This window comes from Syzygium oleosum, unplaced genomic scaffold (assembly GCF_021117445.2).
Source record: "Syzygium oleosum isolate NSW1041296 unplaced genomic scaffold, Sole_v2.1 Sole_v2.02, whole genome shotgun sequence".
Taxonomy (NCBI): domain Eukaryota; kingdom Viridiplantae; phylum Streptophyta; class Magnoliopsida; order Myrtales; family Myrtaceae; genus Syzygium; species Syzygium oleosum.
The window spans coordinates 7508208-7530548 of record NW_026607486.1 but is presented as its reverse complement, the minus strand read 5'-3'; the positions used below and the strand labels follow the sequence as shown (position 1 = coordinate 7530548).

The window sequence follows — 22341 nt, the reverse complement described above, 5'->3', positions numbered from 1 at the left end:
ATGCTAGGCTAGGCTTGGTGGTTGAGCCATTAATGCACTTGCATTATTGAGGTCTTCTTGCAAGAGCACTTAAAGGGAAACCCTTCTCACTTCTCTCATTCCACTCTCTCATTCACTCTCATTTCTCTCTTTCTCTCCTTCACTCTCTCACTCTCACGCCTCTCTTCTCACCTCCGTCCACCACCACGCCGCCGCCGCTTACCGACACACTGCTCACCACCACGCCATTCCGTCCTTGCCGCCATTCGCCATGTCGTGCCGCCGTCCGCTCATCGCCACCGCTTGCTACCATGCCGCGCCCCTCGCCGCACAGTCCACACCGCCGAGTCGTCGTTCGCCACCATCGCCGTCATTCGCACCGTGTCGCCGTTAGTTCGCCATCACCGTTCGTCCGTCTTCGTCCGTAGTCTAACTGGTTTCATAAGGGCAAAAGAACACTACAAGTGCCATAACTTGTGTACGGCGCTCACTTTGGTGCCATAAGTTTTTTTTGGATCACTTTAGTGCTAAAATTTTTGAAAAACGATCATTTAAGTGCTAAAATTTTTGAAAAACGATCACTTAAGTGCCAACTCCGGTGCCGTACACAATTTTTCGCCGGAAATCCGACGTGTCATTTTTTTTATTAATTTCTGAAGCTGACGTGGCTCGCCGGAGATTGGCACTTAAGTGATCGTTTTTCAAAAATTTTAGCACTTAAATGATCGTTTTTAAAAATTTTTAGCACTTAAGTGATCGTTTTTCAAAAATTTTAGCACTGAAGTGATAAAAAAAAAACTTATGACACTTAAGTGATCGTTTTTCCTCTGAATTGGCACCAAAGTGATCCGAAAAAAAGTTATGGCACCAAAGTGATCTCCGTACACAAGTTATGGCACTTATAGTGTCATTTTGCCGTTTCATAAGTAGTTCTTCTAATTCATGGATAGGACGTTATTCTACGCATGTCGAACTTAGGTTTAGTCTTGTTTTAGCTTGTTCCATCGTGTGTGTGGCTATCCTTGGTTAGGAATCGCTATGGATGGGTTATGTAGGTATGGAAGGTTAATTGGAACCATCATTGGGTGATGCTAATGCTTGTCTTGCCTTGTTTTGCTTGTTCTAGAAAGAGGAAGCCCATGTATTAATTTTGTATGGTTTGCTCATGAAATGCTTCAGATTTTCGTGCATCTTATGTGTGTGAGATTTTAAATGTTCTAACCGTCTGAGCATGAAACACTCTTGCATTGGCTTAAGTGAAAGATAATAAGTGGCTTGAGTGCTTGATATGCTTGCGTAATCACATAAATGGTTCCGTACTCGTACAATTGCGGGGGACGATGCTCAATGGATTTCGGTTGTCGTTTGCGATAGAGTTCGGAACGATGCTCTTAAGTGAATGACGTCTTTGAGTGAGGTCGAGATGTTGCCGTGCTCGATGGGGCGGGACGATGCTCGGTTACGTCGGATGACCATTGACGCGAGTGTCTGTCGTAATAATCGGAACACGTGTGGATGCATTGTGCATGGTTATGTGATATGAAGTGTTCTTGATTACTATGTGCAATTGTTGTATGCCAATTGGAAGTGAGGCTTCGAATGTGATTATTTGTGTGAAATGTATTTGCCGACGGGAGGTAAGTATTCACGTGTGATTATTTGATTGCGCTTTGGCATGCCAAGAGGTTGAGGTTACCGTTCGTAATTCCGAGGCGAGGTATCCTCCTATACGGGGCTTAGAGGATTTACTTATTGAGTTATACTCATGTATTGTTGCTTAACCCTGTTCAGGCCCCTAGTATGGACACTCGGATTGTACGTTTTGGTGTCCCGATAGACCAAGACGTAGAGGTGATTGAGTATGTAGCACCGGGGATGGAAATGACGTACGAGGAGTACACAACGACCTTTTGGGTCGACAAGGGGCTTACCAACTTGGTTCCTCATTTGTTTTAAAGCATGGTATGTTTGGTTTGGAGGAGAGCGTTAGGGACCTCTCCGGTGCTTTGACGGACCCCTGGGTGCGCCGGGTGCAATCTCGTGAGACCCTATCGTGTCAAACGTCCCCGATGATGTCATAAGTGATTCGGAGTTGGATCCGAACTACGACCCTGAACTCGAGCCATAGCATGCTCGAATGTGGAGGAAGCCATATTCTTTTTGAGGTAGCCCTCGTAGATAGATGAGCTAAGTAGACCCTGACCCCCTCTCCTTTTTGTGATGTAATCGGAAAAAAAGGCCTGTGTAGTGGGCGTGTAATTATCCTTACTTCCGATATGGGTTGTTAATGCATATATATGAAGCATGCTTTTGTGAATGTGTTTCCCATGCTATCCCTATTGTTATTGTTGTTGGTTGGGTGATTTGGATTTCGCTTCCGCATGTGCTTATTTGTTAGATAATAGTATGGGTCGGCAACGCCTCCTAGGACGTCGCAATTAAATGACCTAAGAAGAGAAGTCGCATGTCGGAGCCTTGGTGGATAGGACCGGGGCGTGACATTGAACCTTTGTCTTTGTAAGCTAATCAAATGGGCTGAAAGTGAATTTCCTGCTGACCATTAAAACCATCATTAGTTAAGCTTTGCTCCTTTGGACCATTTAAACTCATATATCGAATTATAAGCAACTTATATTCGATCCATTTTGTTAAATATGAGTTAAAATATGGGTTCAAGATACATTTTGATGGCTTTAGTTAATAGCGACTTGAATTAACATCTTAACCCGGAAATCTTCCAAAATAGTTGATGTAGGGAAGGATTAAGAATGGATTACGATCTACAGTGAAATTATTAGGTGGGTGGAAAAGAGAGAAATTTTTTATGTATAAAAAGGAAATAAAGGAAAGATGCATATGTTAAGAGAGCTGTTGCGAAGTATCATTGGTAGCAAAAATTGTTGACGACAAATTTTAATGTTGAAATTCTTCGGCCTAAAATGCTAAGGAGGAAGGCCCTGTTTGGTTCAGCATTCCCAAGGGGCTTTCGGCCTCGAAATCCCCTTAAGGAAATGCTGGGGGCATTTGGCAAGCATTTTCAACGCACTTTCAACTGAAAACCAGCATTGGAAATGCTCAAAGCTCAAAGATGGTCCTTTGGGCTTTCAACATTTACCTAATGCTAAAACCAATTTTTTTCTTCCCAAACTACCCTAACTAATTCTTTAATATTCTGATTTTACCCCTCGTTGTTACTGTTCATTTTCTTTGCGCGAGGGTGGCCGGCTAGAGCCAACGACACTAGATTGGGATGGCGAAGAGCCGGCGAGGTTGCATGACCCCAACGACGGCCGCTTGAGGTCGCATGACCGCCTAGGTGACGGTGGCCTGGGTCTCGCGACTCAAGGTGATGACGGCCTGGGTCGAGCGACCCCAGGCGACGGTTGCCTGGGTCGAGCAACTCCAGGCGACAGCGCCTAGGTCGCGTGACCTCAAGCCTTGTCGCTTGGGGTGGCGCGACCTCGGCGACGGCCACCTGGGTCGCGTGACCCTTGCCAGGGGTTGCCCGACCTCGGGCAACGGTCGCCGGTTCCAGATCTGGCTCGTTGGCAGCCGTAGCCCGGCTCCGGCAATGGGTAATCTTTTTTTAATAAAAAAAATCCCAAAGCCCTTTACAAAAAAAGATTTGCCAAACACTATTTGGGCCAAAGTAGCTTCACTAAAGATTTTTTACCAAGTATAATTTGCATTTCTCCAAGGGGCTTTAAACTAAAGGTATTTGCATTACCCCAAGATTCATTTGCAAAGTTAAACCAAACGGGCCCGAAGAAGGGTCAACCTCAGGTATGGACCAAAAACTGAGCTCTAGTTGATTCAAAAATCAAGTGGGGCCAAATAAAGAAGTTGCTTTTTCTAACTTGGATTTCTTCATACCCGGAGAAACGACAAAAAGTTCTCATTAGTGCTACCATCGCAAAGTAAAATAAAAGAACAAGTCCTTACGTAATATTATAAAGGATTAATAACACGAAAAATCCAAAATTGATACGTCTATGACAAATTTATCATAAATTAATTTTTTGACCATAAAAAATCCCAAACTGGTATACCTATGACAAATTTACCCTCCATTAGTTTCCATTAAATTTTACCGTCAAATTGCTAAGTTGGATGACACGTGACAGTTGATGAGTGTATCAGTTTGGGTTTTACCCTTTGTTTGTCACAAGTGTACCAGTTTGTGATTTTTCGTGGTATTAATCCAATTTAACGGAAACTGGCGGAAGGTAAATTTGTCACAAATGTAACAGTTTAGGGTTTTTGATGGTCAAAAAATTAGTTTGGGGTAAATTTGTTACAGGAGTACCGTTTGAGGTTTTTCGTGGTATTAATCTTATTATAAAAGACAATTTGGTAATGGTTGATCGCAGGCCTTTTTTTATTTGAATATATTGGAGAAACGGGAAAAGGATGAAGAGTTGTTGATGCTTGTGGGGAGATGGCACTTCATCTCTGATGGAGCTAGCAATTTCACCTAGATAGGGGTGAATAAGTGATTTTAACTAATTTTGACAAATCTAAAGCAGAAGTAAAGTAGTCAAAATCAGAGTTTGAACAACAACAGTAGTATGATGATATTGATTAGTGTGTGAAGACCAAAGTCTGAATATCAACAAAAGTTCAATGCAATTTATCAGTGCGCAAAGGTATATAAAAAATGATCAACAAGAGTTTTGAGATAAGAGAATTTTTACACAGGATTTATAGTGGTTCGGCTTAGATTAAGCCTATGTCCACTCTCCCACGTTGACAGTCTACTAGCTAGATTTCACTAATCGATCAATAAGAGGTTATAAAGTCTGAGTGTTCATTTCTCAAGTGTGTGGTGCATCACCTATTTCTCGTTTTTGCTCGTGATTGATCTGTTTAACTCACATGATTACTCTTACAATGTCTCTCAAAGCTAACAATTTCAGCTCACGAAAGACAAGTATGAAGTTCTCTTGCTTTGGAGTCTTCGATTCTAATCTCGTCTCCTTTCTCCTCAGTACCTTGGTCTCCTTGTATACTCTTCCGCTTCCAATCTACTTATTGGACAGTCTTTAGAGGATCGCCTTCCATTCTACCTGTTGTACAGAATTGTATGACGAAGATTGAGTAACCGTTGAGGGACTAAATTTGAATCTTCGTTGATTCTGGTCGCCTATACAACCAAAGTCTCCAATTTCCATAAGTAGAGTTCTTCGATTTAGAAGGTTACTTGTCTCGAGATTGATTGCCAATCAATCAAGATGTTTTACATGATAAACCGTTGCAAAACAATATTGAAGAATAAGAGTCAATCAAGCTATTTAAGAAGGAAATCCGAGCCAGATTACTAGCTATTATGAGTCTTGGATTTTCGTTTGAATAGGATCATAAGTAGTTCCAAAGTCTGAACTTTATCTTCAGTATAAAGTCCGAATGTATTTCGCCTTAAGCAAGTTGTATAATTTGATGACGCTCAGCTTATAGTGTTAGAATTTGAATACTTTTGATGATATCCATGCATAAATCTTTCGATATCCACCTGTTGCTTGATGATGTCCATACAATGACTTTGATGACATTCAAGAAGTAACAGTCCATAATCCACGATGTCTAGACAAACTTAAAGTTGAATATGAACAAAGTCTTTTTAAAGATTAGTTCCTAAATCACCAAAACTTTAAGCCATTTATCAGACTTTAAAAAAACGCATGGATGGTTTTGTCAATTTCAATTAGGAGGTTTTCCTAACAATCTCCACAAGCATCATATTACGCCTCCGAAGATTTGCAGATTACTAAATGAAAAGCAATCAATCCTTTCTTGTCATTTGAGGTAAATTTGATCCGACAAATTTTGAAAATGATTGGACCCTAGCTAAATCAATACATATAAAGGGAGTAGGGCTGTGCAACCGGACCGATTCTACCCAGGAACCGGATCGGACCATCCTGAAAACCTATTTGGTTCTAGGTTCTCGGTTCTAACCGGTGAGAACCGGTCCGGTTCTCGATTCCAAGTGAAGAAGTAGCCGAAAACTGGATCGATTTTGAAACTAGTTTCATAAAATCTCAAAACTCTAATTTTTCTATTGGCATCATTTCCTCCATCTCTCTCTTTTTCTATTCTTTCTAACCTCGTTCGGACACTTCAGAACTCTCTTCCTCACTTGCAACTCACCCTCCTCCTCTGCTCGTGGCTTACCCTGGCTCATTCGAGCCTCACAATCTTCGCTCGCTTGCCCTCGTTCATCTATTACTTTGAACTGTTTTGTTGCTTATGTTATTTTACTGTAAAAAAATGAAACCAAAAAATAGGAACAAAAGAAAATTAAGTTCTCGAGTTGACCGTGAAACCGAACCGGAAAAACATCGTAGATTCTAGGGTTGATTCCGGGGCAAATATGATAGGTTCGAGATTCCAAAAATTGAGAATATGTTCTAACATGATAGGTTCTAAGTTTCAGGTCTGGAACCTATCCACTTTGGAACGATCACCCCTATAAGAGAGGAGGCTCTCCTGTTCAGAAGACTTTTAGAAATAGTATAATTCTAAGATTTTGTTTTTTTTTTAGGCCTAATATCCTAAACAACTCTTGAATCCACAAGATCTAATTAACTTTTAATCTTCCGTAAACCCATGATGAACGAGCTCATCCACAAGCGAGCTCACTTAGCCATACTTTTCTAACCTCTATTTGTTAATTACAATACTTTCCAGCACGTTAATATAAACATTTCCTTTAAAACTAATTGTTTCTTAAAACTCATTGATTTAATTATGATTAAATAGATAGACACATTTTAACAGTCGCCATTAGTCCGCTTTTAACATATTGACGGGATACTTTTAAGGACTATTCAATTTGGCTACTTCCAACATATTAATAAGAAAATAGAATTTACATGAAAAAGTCTGCTCCGACTGTCGATGTACTAATCCTCTGAAAATCGATAAGATCAAATAGTACATGAAGTAGGTATATATGTGGCTAAATATGAAAATCTCTCAAAGATTTCAGATTAGTTTAAACACTTAATAGTTTATCACAGTAAACACAATATAAAAAGTAATATTCCCCTACTCATTATCTGTAATTACAAGCATTGTGAGATATTCGTTAATATAAAGCTTCAACATTAAAATAATAATTATGGATTGTTATATGTCATCTAGATTTTGATCGGCCTACAATGATAAATATACGCAATAGGTTTTCTTTTCTTTCTTTTTTTTCTCTTTGGCCAAACTAATATGCGCAATGGATCAATGCTAGGAAATTTTGAAACGTCCGGTTTGAATCGATAGATTTGATTTAGACAGCTTGGGTTGAAGATACCAAGGTTCAGAAAATGCAAGCGACTTTGGCCTTTCTTGTTCATGGTCACGTGATTAAGTTACAGAGGCTGTGGGGAACGCGCATGACCTGAAAAATGGGTGGTTTTATGTAAGAACCCATCACATTTCTAAATTTGTTTATCAATCTCTACAGGAATGAGACGGGGGGCGACCTGGCATGCAACTTGAACGTCAAGAGATATATTATTCGTAACTGTTTCGCCGAGATTGGTCTCGAATGATAAATCTTTCACCGAAGGGGAAGATCTTCGATTTTTTTTGTGAGTAACCGGATCCTGTGTCGTTTCGGAAAGGAAGCGACTTAATCTACACTAATGGCGATAAAAGTAAAGGTACGGGAGATAAAAATGTGTGATAAAACGTAAATTCAACGATAGCAATCGAATAAAACGGGATTACAAAGATAACTGTTTTATGGTGTGTTTGGCAAAAGCTCCCTTCCAATGATTGCCTTGAGGCTATTTATGGCAAATGCTGATGAATAACTGCCGTTGAGCGGCTATCATCTCACCTCTAGATTGTCTTGGAATTTTCAATTTCCTTCTCAATAACTGTCTCTTCTTATCCGCGGTGTTGTTGGCACCAAATATGGTAACCACTCTTATCTTTATCTTGTCGTCTCGAGTGGTTATTGTTACTGAGTCTTCCGTATCCCATGTAATGGGCCTTGCACGACTTTCTCACCCTAGCTACTGTTTTAGCAATTTGGGCATGATGTACCCTTTCTTTTCTCTAGCCCAATCAACCAAATTTGAGTGCTAACAAATGCCCCCTTTAAAAGAGTCGAAATATTTTCAATTCTTTTAATTCGGTTTGACAATTGTACTGGCTGATACTTATCCTTCTGGATTCACGCTACGCGTCTTTTTAGTCCTCAAATCTTTTCTTGCAGTCCGATATCTTTTAGGGCTTCAATCCCAAGCCTCTTTTAAGCTCCTCTCGACGCCATTGACGGCTGCTCCAAGATTGGATTTTTATCCTTTCTCTTTTTCCATCTTCGATCCTCTTCTTCTGCACTGGTCCTACCATGTCTTCTTCTACACCTGACTTTTTGACCTTCCTGGGTCCCCTCAAACAGCTTCAATCACCAGCATATGTGGACAACGTCTTCCTGTTGCTACAAAACTACCCTTCGAAGGCCAGCGGGGAGATTGTCTTCGGTCCGTGTCTTCGGACACCATGCCCTCCACCTTTCCTTTCCGACTGCTTCCCTCGACATATTACCGAGCTTCTCCCCTTTTAGAAAGAGCACATTATGGATTATATCTCGACGACCGTGTCCCAGAGGCTCAGGCTGTTCTTTCCTTTTGATCCTGCCTTCTTTGAATGGTATAACAGACTCAAGCCTGCCATGCACGAGCTATGGCAAAAAGCTAAGATCGAGAAAGCCCTTGAGTTTTGTATCTTTGATTGGAGACTAAACCCTAGACTTTTAGGTGCCCTTGTTAGCTTTTGGTCTCCATCTGCTAATTGCTTCTTTTGGGTCCCCTGTTAGTAACTCTTCTTGATGTTCATGCCATTACTAGGCTAAGCCCCTCAGGAGAGGACCCCAGTCTGTTTGACTCCTCTTATTTAGATTTTCTCAAGGGCATTGATTCTTCGTATGCTTGTATTTTGAGTGAGTATGCTTCTCGGAACGGTGATATTGAGGAAGAAGAACCTATTGCTTTCCTTCTTTACTGGTTGTCCAAATTCCTCTTTTTTCACCCTTCGCTTGTCACGCCCCGAACTCCTTCGAGCTTGCGACATCCCTCTTCGGTCAAATTAGTGCGACGTCCCAGGAAACATTGCCGACCCAACCCAAAACATTAGAATCAAATGCAGCGGAAACGATTACGTAAATCCCTGACGATATAATCATGGGGTAATAGGGGAAGACAAATCACCAAATCATCAAACACTATATTACACCCGCAATATATACAATATCAATTACAATCCATCACAACCAGCAAACTTCCGAAACTAACGACCGCCAATAACAAAAAGGGACTAGCGGCATCGGGTAGACTAATACTGTAACATTTTGAATTTTCGATCCTTTTTCCCGAGATTTATGAAATGAATATTTTGACCAATGCACTTATAGTGAGATCTCACCCAGAACCGCGTATTCTCGGGATGCTAACCTTAGGGGTAAGGCCATTACGGGATTGAGTTCGCACGACCAAAAAACTCGACCTTGGTTCGACCTTCGACCATGAGGATTGACGATGGAATGTTTTGGGCCAACAGAGAGCGATCTATTTGATTGATCGTGTCCGAAGAGAACTAGCGACAAACCCTCGCAATTACATGACAATCGAGGTCGCCTTGGTTCGAGCAAACTTAAACGTGATTTGACTTAGTGTCGATCACGGGTTGAGAGCGCGTAATCCTAATGAGCCACCCGTTAGCCAGAGATAAGCTAAAGTCGCGATTGTTCGATCTTAGTCATTTCTTGAAATTCGGGCCCGGGAATCGAGAATTTTGAAAGTGACAATTTTTAGTGGCCGATGACGTTTTTGGCTTGGCCAACCTTGGGGCCACCCATTTCTGCAAAAAAATGGATTCCGGTTCGGGACCGGAAAAATTACCATTTTGCCCCTCAAGACTTCAATGCCGATTTTCGAGGGCGTAAGTGACTATTTTGCGAGGCCGACACCATTTTTGAGTGGCCACATATATTTGAGGTTGTTATAGCCGAAAATTGGAATTTCGGTCCGAAATTGGAAAATTACCATTTTGCCCCTAGCCCATTTTTGGAATTCCGAATTTTGAGCCAAATTTTTGGGATTAAATTAAGGTTTTAATTATATTAATATGGTCAGCCCCAATAATTGAGCTAAAGGACCATTATGCCCATTAATTATTGGATAAGAATTAGTGTCAACCATTGGATCAAGGGGCAATGGTCAAGTGGGCTAGATTTTGGACACATGGATCCCACTAGAGACCCTTTGACCAGCTCTTGACTCTATCTCTCTCTCCTCCTCTCTCCTTCACCGGCCATTTCCCATGTTCTCTTTCTCTCCCTCACGATCATTTCCTCTCTCGGCCATCTTTGCCGGATCACCGCCGGCGCTGCTGCTGTTGCTGCTGTTCCACCCGTTCCAGCCACCCATCCAGCTAGTTTGTCCCGCCTTTGTAGGGTAAGTGACTTCCCCGAACGTTACTTAGGACCTCGGGTATTGTTAGACATGTTCAGGGCTCGGTTTGGGTAGTTTAAGCGGCTGTTTTGGGGCTGAGATAAGGGCTATGATTTTCTGTTCGGCGCGTAGATTGGATAGTTTGATTCGGCAATTAATTGTGTGAAATTGCCGTGTAATGCCGTGATCGTTGTGGTATGGTAGTTTGAACCTTGTGGAATGAATTTTGAGGGCTGAAGTTCGGTGGGTATCAACAAAGACTCGGATCCTTGAAGTGTGGGTGAATCTCGAAATTGTGTTTTCTGTACCCTCCTGGTTTGCTATTTTTGTAGAAATTTTTGGAGGCCGAATCAGGGGTGGTGTCCTTCACGAAAGTTTTTCCTCACATCTTGAAGTATAACATATTTTAAATTTGGAATTTTTGGAGGCCATTTGAGTCGTACGAAAACCCATTTTCAGACCGTATTAAAACCGCCCGGAACACTGTTCATCCCGACCTTCTTGTCTGGTCGAATTTTTATAAAATTTTCTAGATCTATTTTTAATAAAATTCCTTCACGAAAGTTGTTGGCGACTCTCTTTTCTATGATATATAAAAATTTCAAAGATTTTCAAGGTGATTTGGATGTTGAAAGAAATGTATTTTGAGGACAAAACAGTCTGTTAGAGCGAACTGATTTTGGTATGATTTCGAGGAACAAAAAGGCATGGTTGCAGATTGAACCGGATTTCGTGTTCTTCATAAGAAATGTTGATCAAGATGTCTTTTTTATGATAATCCAAAATTTAGAATTTTTGGAGTTCGTATATGCGATTGTATGGTTTGTGATTGTTGGTTGATTCTGGATTGTGTCGTGGGCTGAATGTGGCGTGATTGTGTGCCGAGAGTGTGTGGCCATGAGGCGTGATGGTGTGATTGCGCATTGAGTTCGCGTGCCAAGCATGGGTGATCGTGTGGTGTTCATGTGGCGAGAATGTGTATTTGTGAAGGGTATGTGAAGTGTGCGATTGTGTGTGGCCGTGTGTATATGTGGTCATGTGGTAGGTGTGGTATGAGTGGAACAAAGGTACGGAAATGTAGGACTGGTTGGAAAGGTTCCGTCCTGAGGCGTGTTTATTTACGCGGGACGATGCCATCCCTGATGAGGTGACGATGCCCGGCCCTACGGGGTGAGGATGCCTGACGAGATCAGAAGACCGTTGGCCTGATGCGTTTTATGCGGGCGTGGTAGAAGGAAAGTTGAGTGTAGGATTCCGTCCTGAGGCGTGTTCGTTTACGCGGGACGATGCCGTCCCTGATGAGGTGATGATGCCCGGCCCGACGGGGTGACGATGCCTGACGAGGTCAGAAGACCGTTGGCCTGATGCGTTTTACGCGGACGCGGTAGTAGTGGAAAGTTGAGAATGAGCTGGAATTGGTTTGGCGTGTGAGAATTGATGCATGGCGTGAGTTCGTGTGCGAGTGTGGTTGATATCGTGTATCGTAGTGCTCGATTGTGGGGTAAAATTCGCTAGGCATGGTATGGGACATGCCCAAGTGGGTTTTGCCTTTTAATCGAGGCATACGCGCGATTGTGATGCATTACTGTGGAATGTTGGTTGTATTATTATCTGACGTGCAGGGATGTGCATGATGGATTCCAGGTAGGATCACATGTGTTTGTGAGTATGGTTAATTGCTGTGCGTGTCGTGCGTGTTTCGTCTGGCGGTATGTAAGAGCCTACGTGGGGTTTGGGGTTGTATACTTATTGAGATTCGTCTCATGGTTGTGTAACCACCACTTTCAGAACCCCAATCTTAAACCCGGGAGGTCCGCCTCCTCTTTTTGGAGTTCGGAGAGCCGTCCATGGTGCCCAGTGGAGCTACAGGTGATCCTCAGGAGCAGATTGGAAGAGGGCGACCAGTAGGTTTCCTTAGGGTATTTTAGGAGTTGCACGGAATAGGTCGTCCTATAGTGAAGCTAGGTTAACCAAGCCACCTGATCCTTTTTGTTATGTCGGTGGTTGTGAATGCTTGTTTGCTAAGCTCGTGTATAATATGATGTTTGTATGTATAATGCTTTGGCATTGTATATAAATGAATGAGGTTGTTATTATTTGACTATTTTGGTAGTCTGCCCTGTCGTTGTCTTTATAGTCAGGGTTTTGTATTCGCTTCCGCATGTGTTTCTGGTGTTTGGGATTGGGTCGGTGATGTTCCTGGGACGTCGCAATAATTCAACCGGAGCGGGATGTCGCGAGCTCGATAGGGTTCGGGGCGTGACAAATACTACCACAAAAAAGGGGCACATCTCAAAACTGTCCAACCCCTAACCTCTAACTAACCCCTATTTGCCCTAGAGGGGGGTCCACTCAGAATCAGTCTCGTCGATGTCAGTCTGTTCCTCTGAAGACTTGGACTTAGCATTGATCTCAATCGGATTGTCCTTGTCTCCCGACTCCGCTGGAACTTCGATCGGCTAAATGGTTTTAAATAAAATCGTGAGAATACTTCTCAGTAAGCAACACCTTAAACCCAACCTAGGCTAACACGTATCTCTGGGCATGTTCAAGCACACAATCAATCAGCAATTGACATGCTATAACATTCACAAGCATACTGGCCTTACCTCGGCGGCACATGCACCACCCTGCACGTTAGTCCAATCATTATAACAAGCAGTCACCACAAAACACTCATCCTCATAACATGGCCAATGTATGCACATATATCATCGATAGACCGAATACTTTCCATTCTCACATTCGCCTAACAAACATAACATCATACGATTCCCATTTCACTCGAGCACATGCATCCCATTCATTTCTGACCCGCGTTACAGTACACACTTCAGGCCCACTTTCAATCCACGGTCCACATACAACCATCTCATATTCACAACACTCCTTAGCCCGCGTTACAGTACACGCCTCAGGCTATGTCTCTTGCCCGCGTTACAGTACACGCCTCAGGCTCAACATCCTCCACCTACAGCATAAACAACCGTCTCATTTTCACAACACTCCTTAGCCCGCGTTACAGTACATGCCTCAGGCTATGTCTCTTGCCCGCGTTACAGTACACGCCTCAGGCTCAACATCCTCCACCTACGGCACAACCCGCATAAACGAACACGCCTCAGGTTGGCGGTCTTCTGGTAATACCGAGCATCATCCTGCGTTACAGTACACGCCTTAGGACGGGTTTAATTCCCCGCGTAAAATGCATCAGGGATTATGTTATCACACGTGCACACATTTTCCATTTATTATCTGGACCCTGCGTAAAAATGTCTCAGGGTATTTAATGGCCATGTAACACATCGGCACCCAATCTCATGCCAATTTCATACGACTAATTCGCACACGTCATCCAACATATACAGGCTACCAGTAAGCCATGCCAACTCACAATTTTACCAATTAAATTCGCACATGCACAATTTAACGCGAATTTTTGCATTTAAGCCAAATTTCACCACTCACGGGCGTCGTACTCCTACCGACAACCCCAAACCAACACGCACTATGTCTCAAACACCAATATGCATCAATTCAGCCACAGAATGAACAGTGATTCGGCCATCACAGAAAAATCACTATAATGGCACATTTAGGCCCGTTTTTCACGCAATAAATCATGATAATCATCCGTAATTATTCCGATCACCAAATAAATCAATTCTAACCTCCAATCCACCTAAAAAATTATCATAATTCCACCCAAAGCACTCAGCCAAATCAGTCCAACCATTGTTCCACGATTAACCCCTAAAATCCACAAAACGGGCCCGAACTAACCCGAAATTACCCGTTATCCTAGGCGAGGGTTAGGATATCACTTACTTGTGATTTCACGCAAAATCAAGCCCTCAAAGGTGGCTGGACAAAGAGCAAACAGCAGCGGCGGCGGCGTCCCACGAAAAGGGGTACCGGCGACTCACCGGCGTCCACGAACGGCGGCGATGGGCTGCTGGTTTCTCAGCTGTTCTTGGTTGAAAAGTGGTGGCTAGTGATGGTGTTTCGGCCAAAGGGAAAAACAAGAGAGAGAGAGGGACGGTGGTGGCGGTGATGTGGCGAGGCGGAGAGGCGAACGGCGGCTTGACGGAACGGCGGCGACGATGGCCAAGGGTGTGGCCGGCTGGTCACTTCACGTGAGGCGGAGGGGGAAAAGGGTGATCGGCTGAGAGAGAGGGGAGAGGGAGAGAGAACGTGAGAGTGAGGAGGAGAGAGAGAGAGAGAGAGAGAGAGAGAGAGAGAGAGAGAATAAATATTAACAATCCAATAATTGGTGTCTACCCCCAAGGAAATTACCATCTTGCCCTTCTCTCTACTTTCCATTCGACGGTCACGATTCAATCTTATCTAAAAATCGACGGCCCAAATCGAATCCCATAAAAAATATCCAAGGGTAAAGTTGGAATTTCACAAAAAGTGCAAGGGCAAAATCGTCCAAAATTTTTTATCTCTAAAGTTGGTGTGAAATGACCAAAATGCCCCTCTCATTTATACTTGGCCTTCATAAAATCTCAAGGGTAAAACGGTCATTTTTCATTTTCCTCCAAAATTCCAATTTTCTGACAAATTCGAGCAAATTCAAAACTGACAACGGTACTTCTGACGTCGTCCAAATATTGTATCATGACTATCGAAATTTTTGATGCCCAAACTCGGTCTTTAATTAATAGCCAAACTCAAATAAACACAACTTGAGCTTATTAACGGGCGGCTTTCGGGAAAATTTGTATATTCGACCTGTGGTCGATACTAAATCGAGCTACGTTTAAGTTCACTTGAGCCATGGTGACCTCGATTGTCATGTAATTGTGAGGATTAATCATTAGTTCTAAAGAACGCGATCGTTTGGAATAGGTTTGAGATCGTTCGCAAATTTCATATTCTGGCAAGGCGGAATCACCCGCAATCCAATTATACGACATTCGTAAATCGATCCATGACCATCCTTAGATCGGTCTATATTAGCTCAAAATATCACCTTGACAATCCTTACGATAGCGATGGAGCCCGACTACTAAGCTTCCGTCTGTGCTCCATTCTTGAAGGGGACACTGCCTTCAAGTATTATTATTATTTTTTTTTTGGTAACCCAGGGAACCCCCGCACGGCCGACAGCCGGGGAGTAAACCCTGGGGGCGACACGTGCTAGCCACCACACACGTGCCACCGGTTAAGTCACCCTGCGGTGCCCGGGATTCGAACACTCAACCTTTTGCGAGAGGAAGAGTGCGCGCTCCAGCAGCGCCACCCAGGCGGGTGGTATGCCTTCAAGTATTATCTTCGTTGGTTTTACCAAGTATCTTTGAGCGATAACGACTTTTGCCCACTTTCACTACAAAAAAAGTTGGTTTTAGCGACGAATTTTGCCACGAAAAATTTGGCAAAATTCGTTGCTAAACTAATTTGCGACGAAATTAGCGACGGAAAAAAATTCGTCGCTAATAGGCCGTCGCAAAATTTTGCGACGAAAAAAACTTCGTCGCAAAATTCGTCGCTAATTATTCGTGGCAAAATTCGTGGCTAATTTGCGACGAAAAAAAATTCGTCGCAAAATTCGTCGCTAATTATTCGTGGCAAAATTCGTGACTAATTTGCCACGAATTGTATTCGTGGCAAAATTCGTGGCTAATTTGCGACGAAAAAAAATTCGTAGCAAAATTCGTCGCTAAATATTCGTAGCAAAATTCGTCGCTAATTTGCCACGAACTGTATTCGTGGCAAAATTCGTCGCTATTTTTTTTAAAACTTTTTTTTGTTGGTCGCGAAATTGCGACGAAATATTTTCGTGGCAAAAATCGTTCTTAATTATTCGTGGCAAAATTTATCGCTAATTTGCGACGAACACATTTCGTGGCAAAATTCATGGCTAATTTGTCACCATTTTTTTTTTGGTCAGTTTTTTGCAACGAACTTATTCGTGGCAAAATTCATGGATAATTTAAATTACCCACCAAAATGAATGTATTTCATTTTCTTATTCGATTTTAAATGTAATTTAAAGAAAAATTAATTTCTAGAATTTGTATTTAACATTGATTAAGCACTTAATAACATCAAAATATTATAATAATATGAAAATGAAATATATTCAGCTACATTTTCCATGTACTTGAACATATAGCTCAATGTCATCAAACTATTATAATAATATGAAAATGAATACATTCATCTACATTTTTCATGTACTTGAACATTAGCTCAATGTACTTAAACATCCTTGGCAAATCTCCCCCTCCGCATATCAACACATAGCTCAATGTACTTGAACATAATCCTCTCAAGGGTATTTTGCCATGCTCGGGATCTCTTCGAGGTAATAAGATCGTGAAGTTCTTGCAGAGCATCTTGCTTCTTCTAGGATCCATGCAGAGCATTTTCTGGAATCCAGCAATTGCATCAGTGATAAGAATGCTGGATTGGCAATTTAATATCACTTCATACATTTCATTACATTGGTTCAGGGCACCAAAGGAGACATGATCTCGACCCTCATCTACAATTTTTAGTAGAGGATGGTCCATTACCAAGGATTGGCCACAAAGCACTACAATTATTAATTTGCGGTCAGGTCTTTTATGGCAACAAAGCACTACATTATCAACCCCCAAATCCATCATTTCCTAAGTCTTGCACAGTAGGCACATTGGCCACAGAGGATAGAAAAGAATCAGAGACAACGAATCATAATATAACAGATAATTTGCAACTTATGATGGGAGAGTATTGTAACATGGTAGCAGCCAACACCCCTTACCCCCTCCTCCAAACGTCATAAAAAAACCAAAAGCAGAAAGACACATGAGCACCCATGTATTTCCAACACCCAGAGGGAGAAAAATGAAGACAAACGCAGATACCCAGGGAGGCAGAAGAGCATTGCCCATAGCAGGTGGTAGAATTACCTTTCCAACACCTGCGGAAGGTTCTCCATCTGGTCTGGGACGAGGTATGGCCACATTCACCAAATTACCTGCAAAACAAGTATCATTAGAACGAAGAAAAGAGCTTAGATTTTGAAATCTAGGTGAAGATATAAGGCTTTGGAAACTTCTTTCTGAATGTTAGGCCCGATTCTTTAAGCAGAATGTGGAACAAGAAAAGGCTGTAAAATAGAGATACAGCACAAAGAAAGAACAAAAATATTAATATACTTTTGGCGAGTCAAAAACCTCAAAATAAGAGCAGAAATTAACAAGAACTATATAAACAGTTCTTACCAAATTTTCCGCCTTCTTGTCTCATATCCTCCAATATATCTTCATACTCCCCATCATCTTTAAGCTCATCCTCAGTAACTACTTGTGTTAGACATACCACTTTAGTAGCAAGTGCACCAAGTTGATACATAAGCTTCTGCAAAAGTTAAAAAGCCTTGGTAATTTAGACTTGAGGACATAATCGTAACAAGACAAATTAAAAAGAAGAAACCAATGTCACACATTCAATGAACCACATCTCAGTTAAAGTTCCAACTCACAGATGCAAAATAAAATAAAAGCGGAGATGACGCTGAAAAAAACTACTATGAATATACTCGAGAATATGTCAACAATGCTGCTATAATTCACGGAACTGAAATTGCAAGAATTAGCCAAAAAATTGAAATTGTAGAAAAACTTGACCATGCAAAAGGACTCCTCAACGATGAATGTAAAAACCTTTCACCTGCAGAGCTATCTGCTGCTGTGCATGCAACAAAACACTCTCCTGTTCAGGTTTTGGTTGGTTTGCACCCTGGTTAGCACGCCTAACAGTGAGAGTCTTGTCGCCCATTTTAATGCCATCGAGAGCTGCACAAGCTATATCCGTGACTGAGAGATCTTGATAAATGCAAAAAGCATAGCCTTTGGAATTTCCAGTCTCCCTGTCTTTCACTAGATCAAAACCCCTAAGAGGACCAAAAGATTCCAGCAGCTCCCTCACTTGCACTTCTGTAAAGTAATATGGTAATCCACCCACAAAAATGCGGTCAGGACCTTCAAGCCCACCAGCAGAACCCGGGGTTAAACCAACCGCACCAAGATTTAGGTTAGGATTAGGTTGGCTAGGACCAAGAGTTGCTGCAAGGGAGGGGTTGTAATCAATGGACCTCCTCACCTTCACAGGCGCTCCCTGCACAAAAATTCAAACTAGTTAACGTTTTGTCAATGTTGTAGATATATGAATGTCCTCGAAAAAAGGGGGCAGATCCACCGCAAGAAAAAATGTAGAATTATGTTAAAAATGTAATTGAACTTACCTCAAAGATAATGCCATCTAAGGCCATTGCATTGCTTGCCTCCTCAACATATCTCATTTCCACAAAAGCAAACTTCTTTTCATGGTTTATGTAAACATTGACAACAGCATCCCCTGTGCACATAAAAACAAAAGATGAAAATCAATACCATAATAGAAATGTGAACTAAAATAGTTATTAACTCAAGGGCTTAAAATTAAAGTCCTCCTACCTGGACCTGCAGTATTTCCTCCAATAGCAGCCATAACCTGGCTAAAAAAGGTCGCAAGCATCTATCCAACGAAAGCTTCACAAAAATTAACACATGAAGCACTACCTTCTGCAAGTGAAGTCTGAGTGTTCTTGAGCATCTATCCAACGATTGCTTTGTCCTCTCCATTTTCTTCCTTTTCCCCAGAAAAAAAAAAAAGGAAGAACACCCAAGAAAGAACTCACGCCGATTCGAGCCTCGCCCCGCTATTCACAACAGCATAAAAAAAGGTCCAAAATTGCACGTCTATTCTCAAATTGGAGAACTGGGTCATTCATCAAACACTTGCAAAGCACCCTATCCTGACCCATTTACCCTATAAACTCACAAACATCATCTCCATTTCTCGATCAAGACTATACCCAATTCTAACGAAACAAGAGCAACGACAACCATTACAATAATCCGACGATATATCTATCAGTTGACACACGAACATACTCGAGAACTTCAATAAGAAGGTCACAAAATCAGAGTAGACGGAACGTACAAATCTCGGAATGGGACCGACGGAACGTATTAATCTCGGAATGGGAACGTACCAATCTCGGAATGGCTGGAAACTATTGAGGCCCTCCTCCCACAGGTAGCCGTCCCTCTCGACGGTGGTGATGTTGCCGCCGACGCGGTCCCTGGCCTCGGTGACGACCACGTCGGGGGCTCTGTCGCGGTGCTTCGTGGTGAGCGTCTAGGCGATGCAAAGCCCGTTGATCCCGCCCCCGACCACCACGCAATCAACCAGTCCCCCGCCGGCGGCCCTCGGCTGGGAGATCGCGGGGCCCTCGGCGACGGAGCACCTGATCCCGGCGGGCGCGCGGGAGGGCTTGTGGGAGCGGAACGGGCGGATGGCGACGGAGGAGGAGGCGACGGCGGCAGTGGCTGTGAGGGTGGCCATCATGGCTGGTGGAGGGGAGGAGGGAGCGACGGAGAGGTGTTTGGCGGAAGGGGGGGATCCGAGGAATAACAGAGAGAGAGAGAGAAAAATTGGGGTGAGGGCGGGCAAATTTGAGAGAGGGCGGGGAGCAAAATTAGGGAATTTTGCCACGGACAGAAGAGTTCGTCGCTAAACAAAGCCACGGACATAAAAAAATGAATTGTGGGCATTTTTATGAAATTCGTGGCTAAAATTCGTGGCAAATTGCCACGGATTTTAGCCACGAATTTCATAAAAAAAAAATGAATTGTGGGCATTTTTATGAAATTCGTGGCTAAAATTCGTGGCAAATTTGCCACGGATTTTAGCCACGAATTTTTAAAAAATGCCATACACATGCCTACATCCATTTTTTATGAAATTCGTGGCTAAAATCCGTGGCAAATTTGCCACGGATTTTAGCCACGAATTTCATAAAAATGCCCACAATTCATTTTTTTTTATGAAATTCGTGGCTAAAATCCGTGGCAAATTTGCCACGGATTTTAGCCACGAATTTTTAAAAAATGCCCATACACCTACGTCTATTTTTTATGAAATTCGTGGCTAAAATCTGTGGCAAATTTGCCACGGATTTTAGCCACGAATTTCATAAAAATGCCCACAATTCATTTTTTTTATGAAATTCGTGGTTAAAAATTTTGCCACGGATTTTAGCCACGAATTTTAAAAAAATGCCCACAATTCATTTTTTTTTATGAAATTCGTGGCTAAAATCCATGGCAAATTTGCCACGGATTTTAGCCACGAATTTCATAAAAAAATGCTTATACACATGCCTACGTCCATTTTTTATGAAATTCGTGGCTAAAATCTGTGGCAAATTTGCCACGGATTTTAGCCACGAATTTCATAAAAAAATGCCCATACACATGCCTACGTCCTTTTTTTTGAAAATCCGTGGCAAAAATCCGTGGCCACGGATTTTAGCCACGAATTTCGTAAAAAAATGCCCATACACATGCCTACGTCCATTTTTTATGAAATTCGTGGCTAAAATACGTGGCAAATGCCCGCAATTCATTTTTTTTTCAAATGTTAAATCCGTGCAAATTTGCCATGAATTTCATTTCTACTAGCCCACACATGCCTAATTCATTTTTTTTCTCGATAATAACGTGTCAGTAACAATAATAGCAATAATAATAATCAACAATAACAACAACAACAATAATAATAACAACAACAACAACAACAATACTAATAATTACGACAACAACAATAATAATAAATATGACAACAACAATAAACTCTTGTCATAATAATAATTACGACATAATTAGTAAAAAGTCTCAAAAATCTAAATCGTCATCTTCACCTTCGTCTTCATCTTGATCTTCATCTTCTTCTTGAACATCATCGTCGTCATCGTCGTCGTCATCGTCATCATCATCATATTCCTCAGTTTGAACCATGTTACAAACTTCCTCTTGTTGATATGCTGTATCCTTCCAGTGTTCCTCGATTTTTCGTCGTGCTTTGATTTTAGATACAGCCAATCAATCAGTTTTGTCACGTTTCAAACTAGGATATGATGCATAATATACTTGAATTGCTTGTTGTGCCAACACAAATGGTTCATATTTCATATACCTTTTCTTGTAATTTATTTCAACTAAATTAAACTTCGTATGCACCTTCATTCCTTTGACGGGGTCGAACCACATTCACTTAAATAACACAACCCGCATTAATGGTCCGGGGTACTCTATTTCCATGATTTCATCCAACAAGCCATAAAAATCATCTTTTGAACTGCAACCATTGGATGACCGAACACACACACCACTATTCATTGTGGCTTTTCCCATTCAATATTCTTGAGTGTGAAAATTATACCCGTTTATGAAATATGCTGGCCAAGTTCGTACTCTTGACTTTAGACCCCATGACAGATAATATAGCAATCTTTGCTCTTCAACTTGATCATGATTACTGTGAACCTAAGGTCACACACGCAAAGTCAATAATATATATTTAAATGATGTATAAAATATTAATAACTTGATTTTAGTCCATAGGCAACTTACATATATTTTGAACCATGCTGCAAATTGTTCATCGCACAAACGGTCCAACTCATTTGGTGGTAGTTCATACATTGAAGTTTGAAAAATCCTATTAACAATTTACATTTATATATTAGTAAATATTTGACACGCAATACATATATTAGCGACGAATTTATTTTTCGTTGCAAATTACGTCGCAAAATTAGCGACGAAAAAAAATAAGTCACTAACTTCGTCGCAAATTAGCAACGAAAACTTTTTCGTCGCAAATTCCGTTGCAAATTAGCGACGAATTTTTTTTCCTGGCAAATTCCGTCGCAAATTAGCGACGACATTTTTTTCCGTCGCAAATTAGCAACGGAAAAAAAATTTGTCGATAATTTCGTCGCAAATTTGCGACGAATTTTTTTTCGTGGCAAATTCCGTCGCAAATTAGCGACGACTTTTTTTTTCGTCGCAAATTAGCAACGGAA

At 41.7% G+C, this 22341-nt stretch overlaps 1 protein-coding gene across 2 annotated transcripts; it reads right to left on the bottom strand.

Moving 5' to 3' along the window:
- Positions 1–16500: 16500 nt before the first annotated feature.
- Positions 16501–19912, bottom strand: LOC115668570 (splicing factor U2af large subunit B-like). Of its 2 annotated transcripts, none has more exons than XM_056306430.1 (6): positions 18884–19912; positions 18673–18785; positions 18099–18545; positions 17651–17786; positions 17336–17403; positions 16501–16810 (listed from the first exon to the last, which is right to left on the bottom strand). In XM_056306430.1, the coding sequence occupies exons 1-6, from the start codon at positions 18942–18944 to the stop codon at positions 16565–16567; spliced, it is 1071 nt and encodes a 356-aa protein (XP_056162405.1). In that variant the 5' UTR covers positions 18945–19912; the 3' UTR covers positions 16501–16564. The 2 variants fall into 2 exon arrangements, 1 of the variants encoding a protein (XP_056162405.1); XR_008815233.1 differs by having other exon boundaries at positions 16730–16810; positions 17336–17535; positions 18884–19898.
- Positions 19913–22341: the final 2429 nt, after the last annotated feature.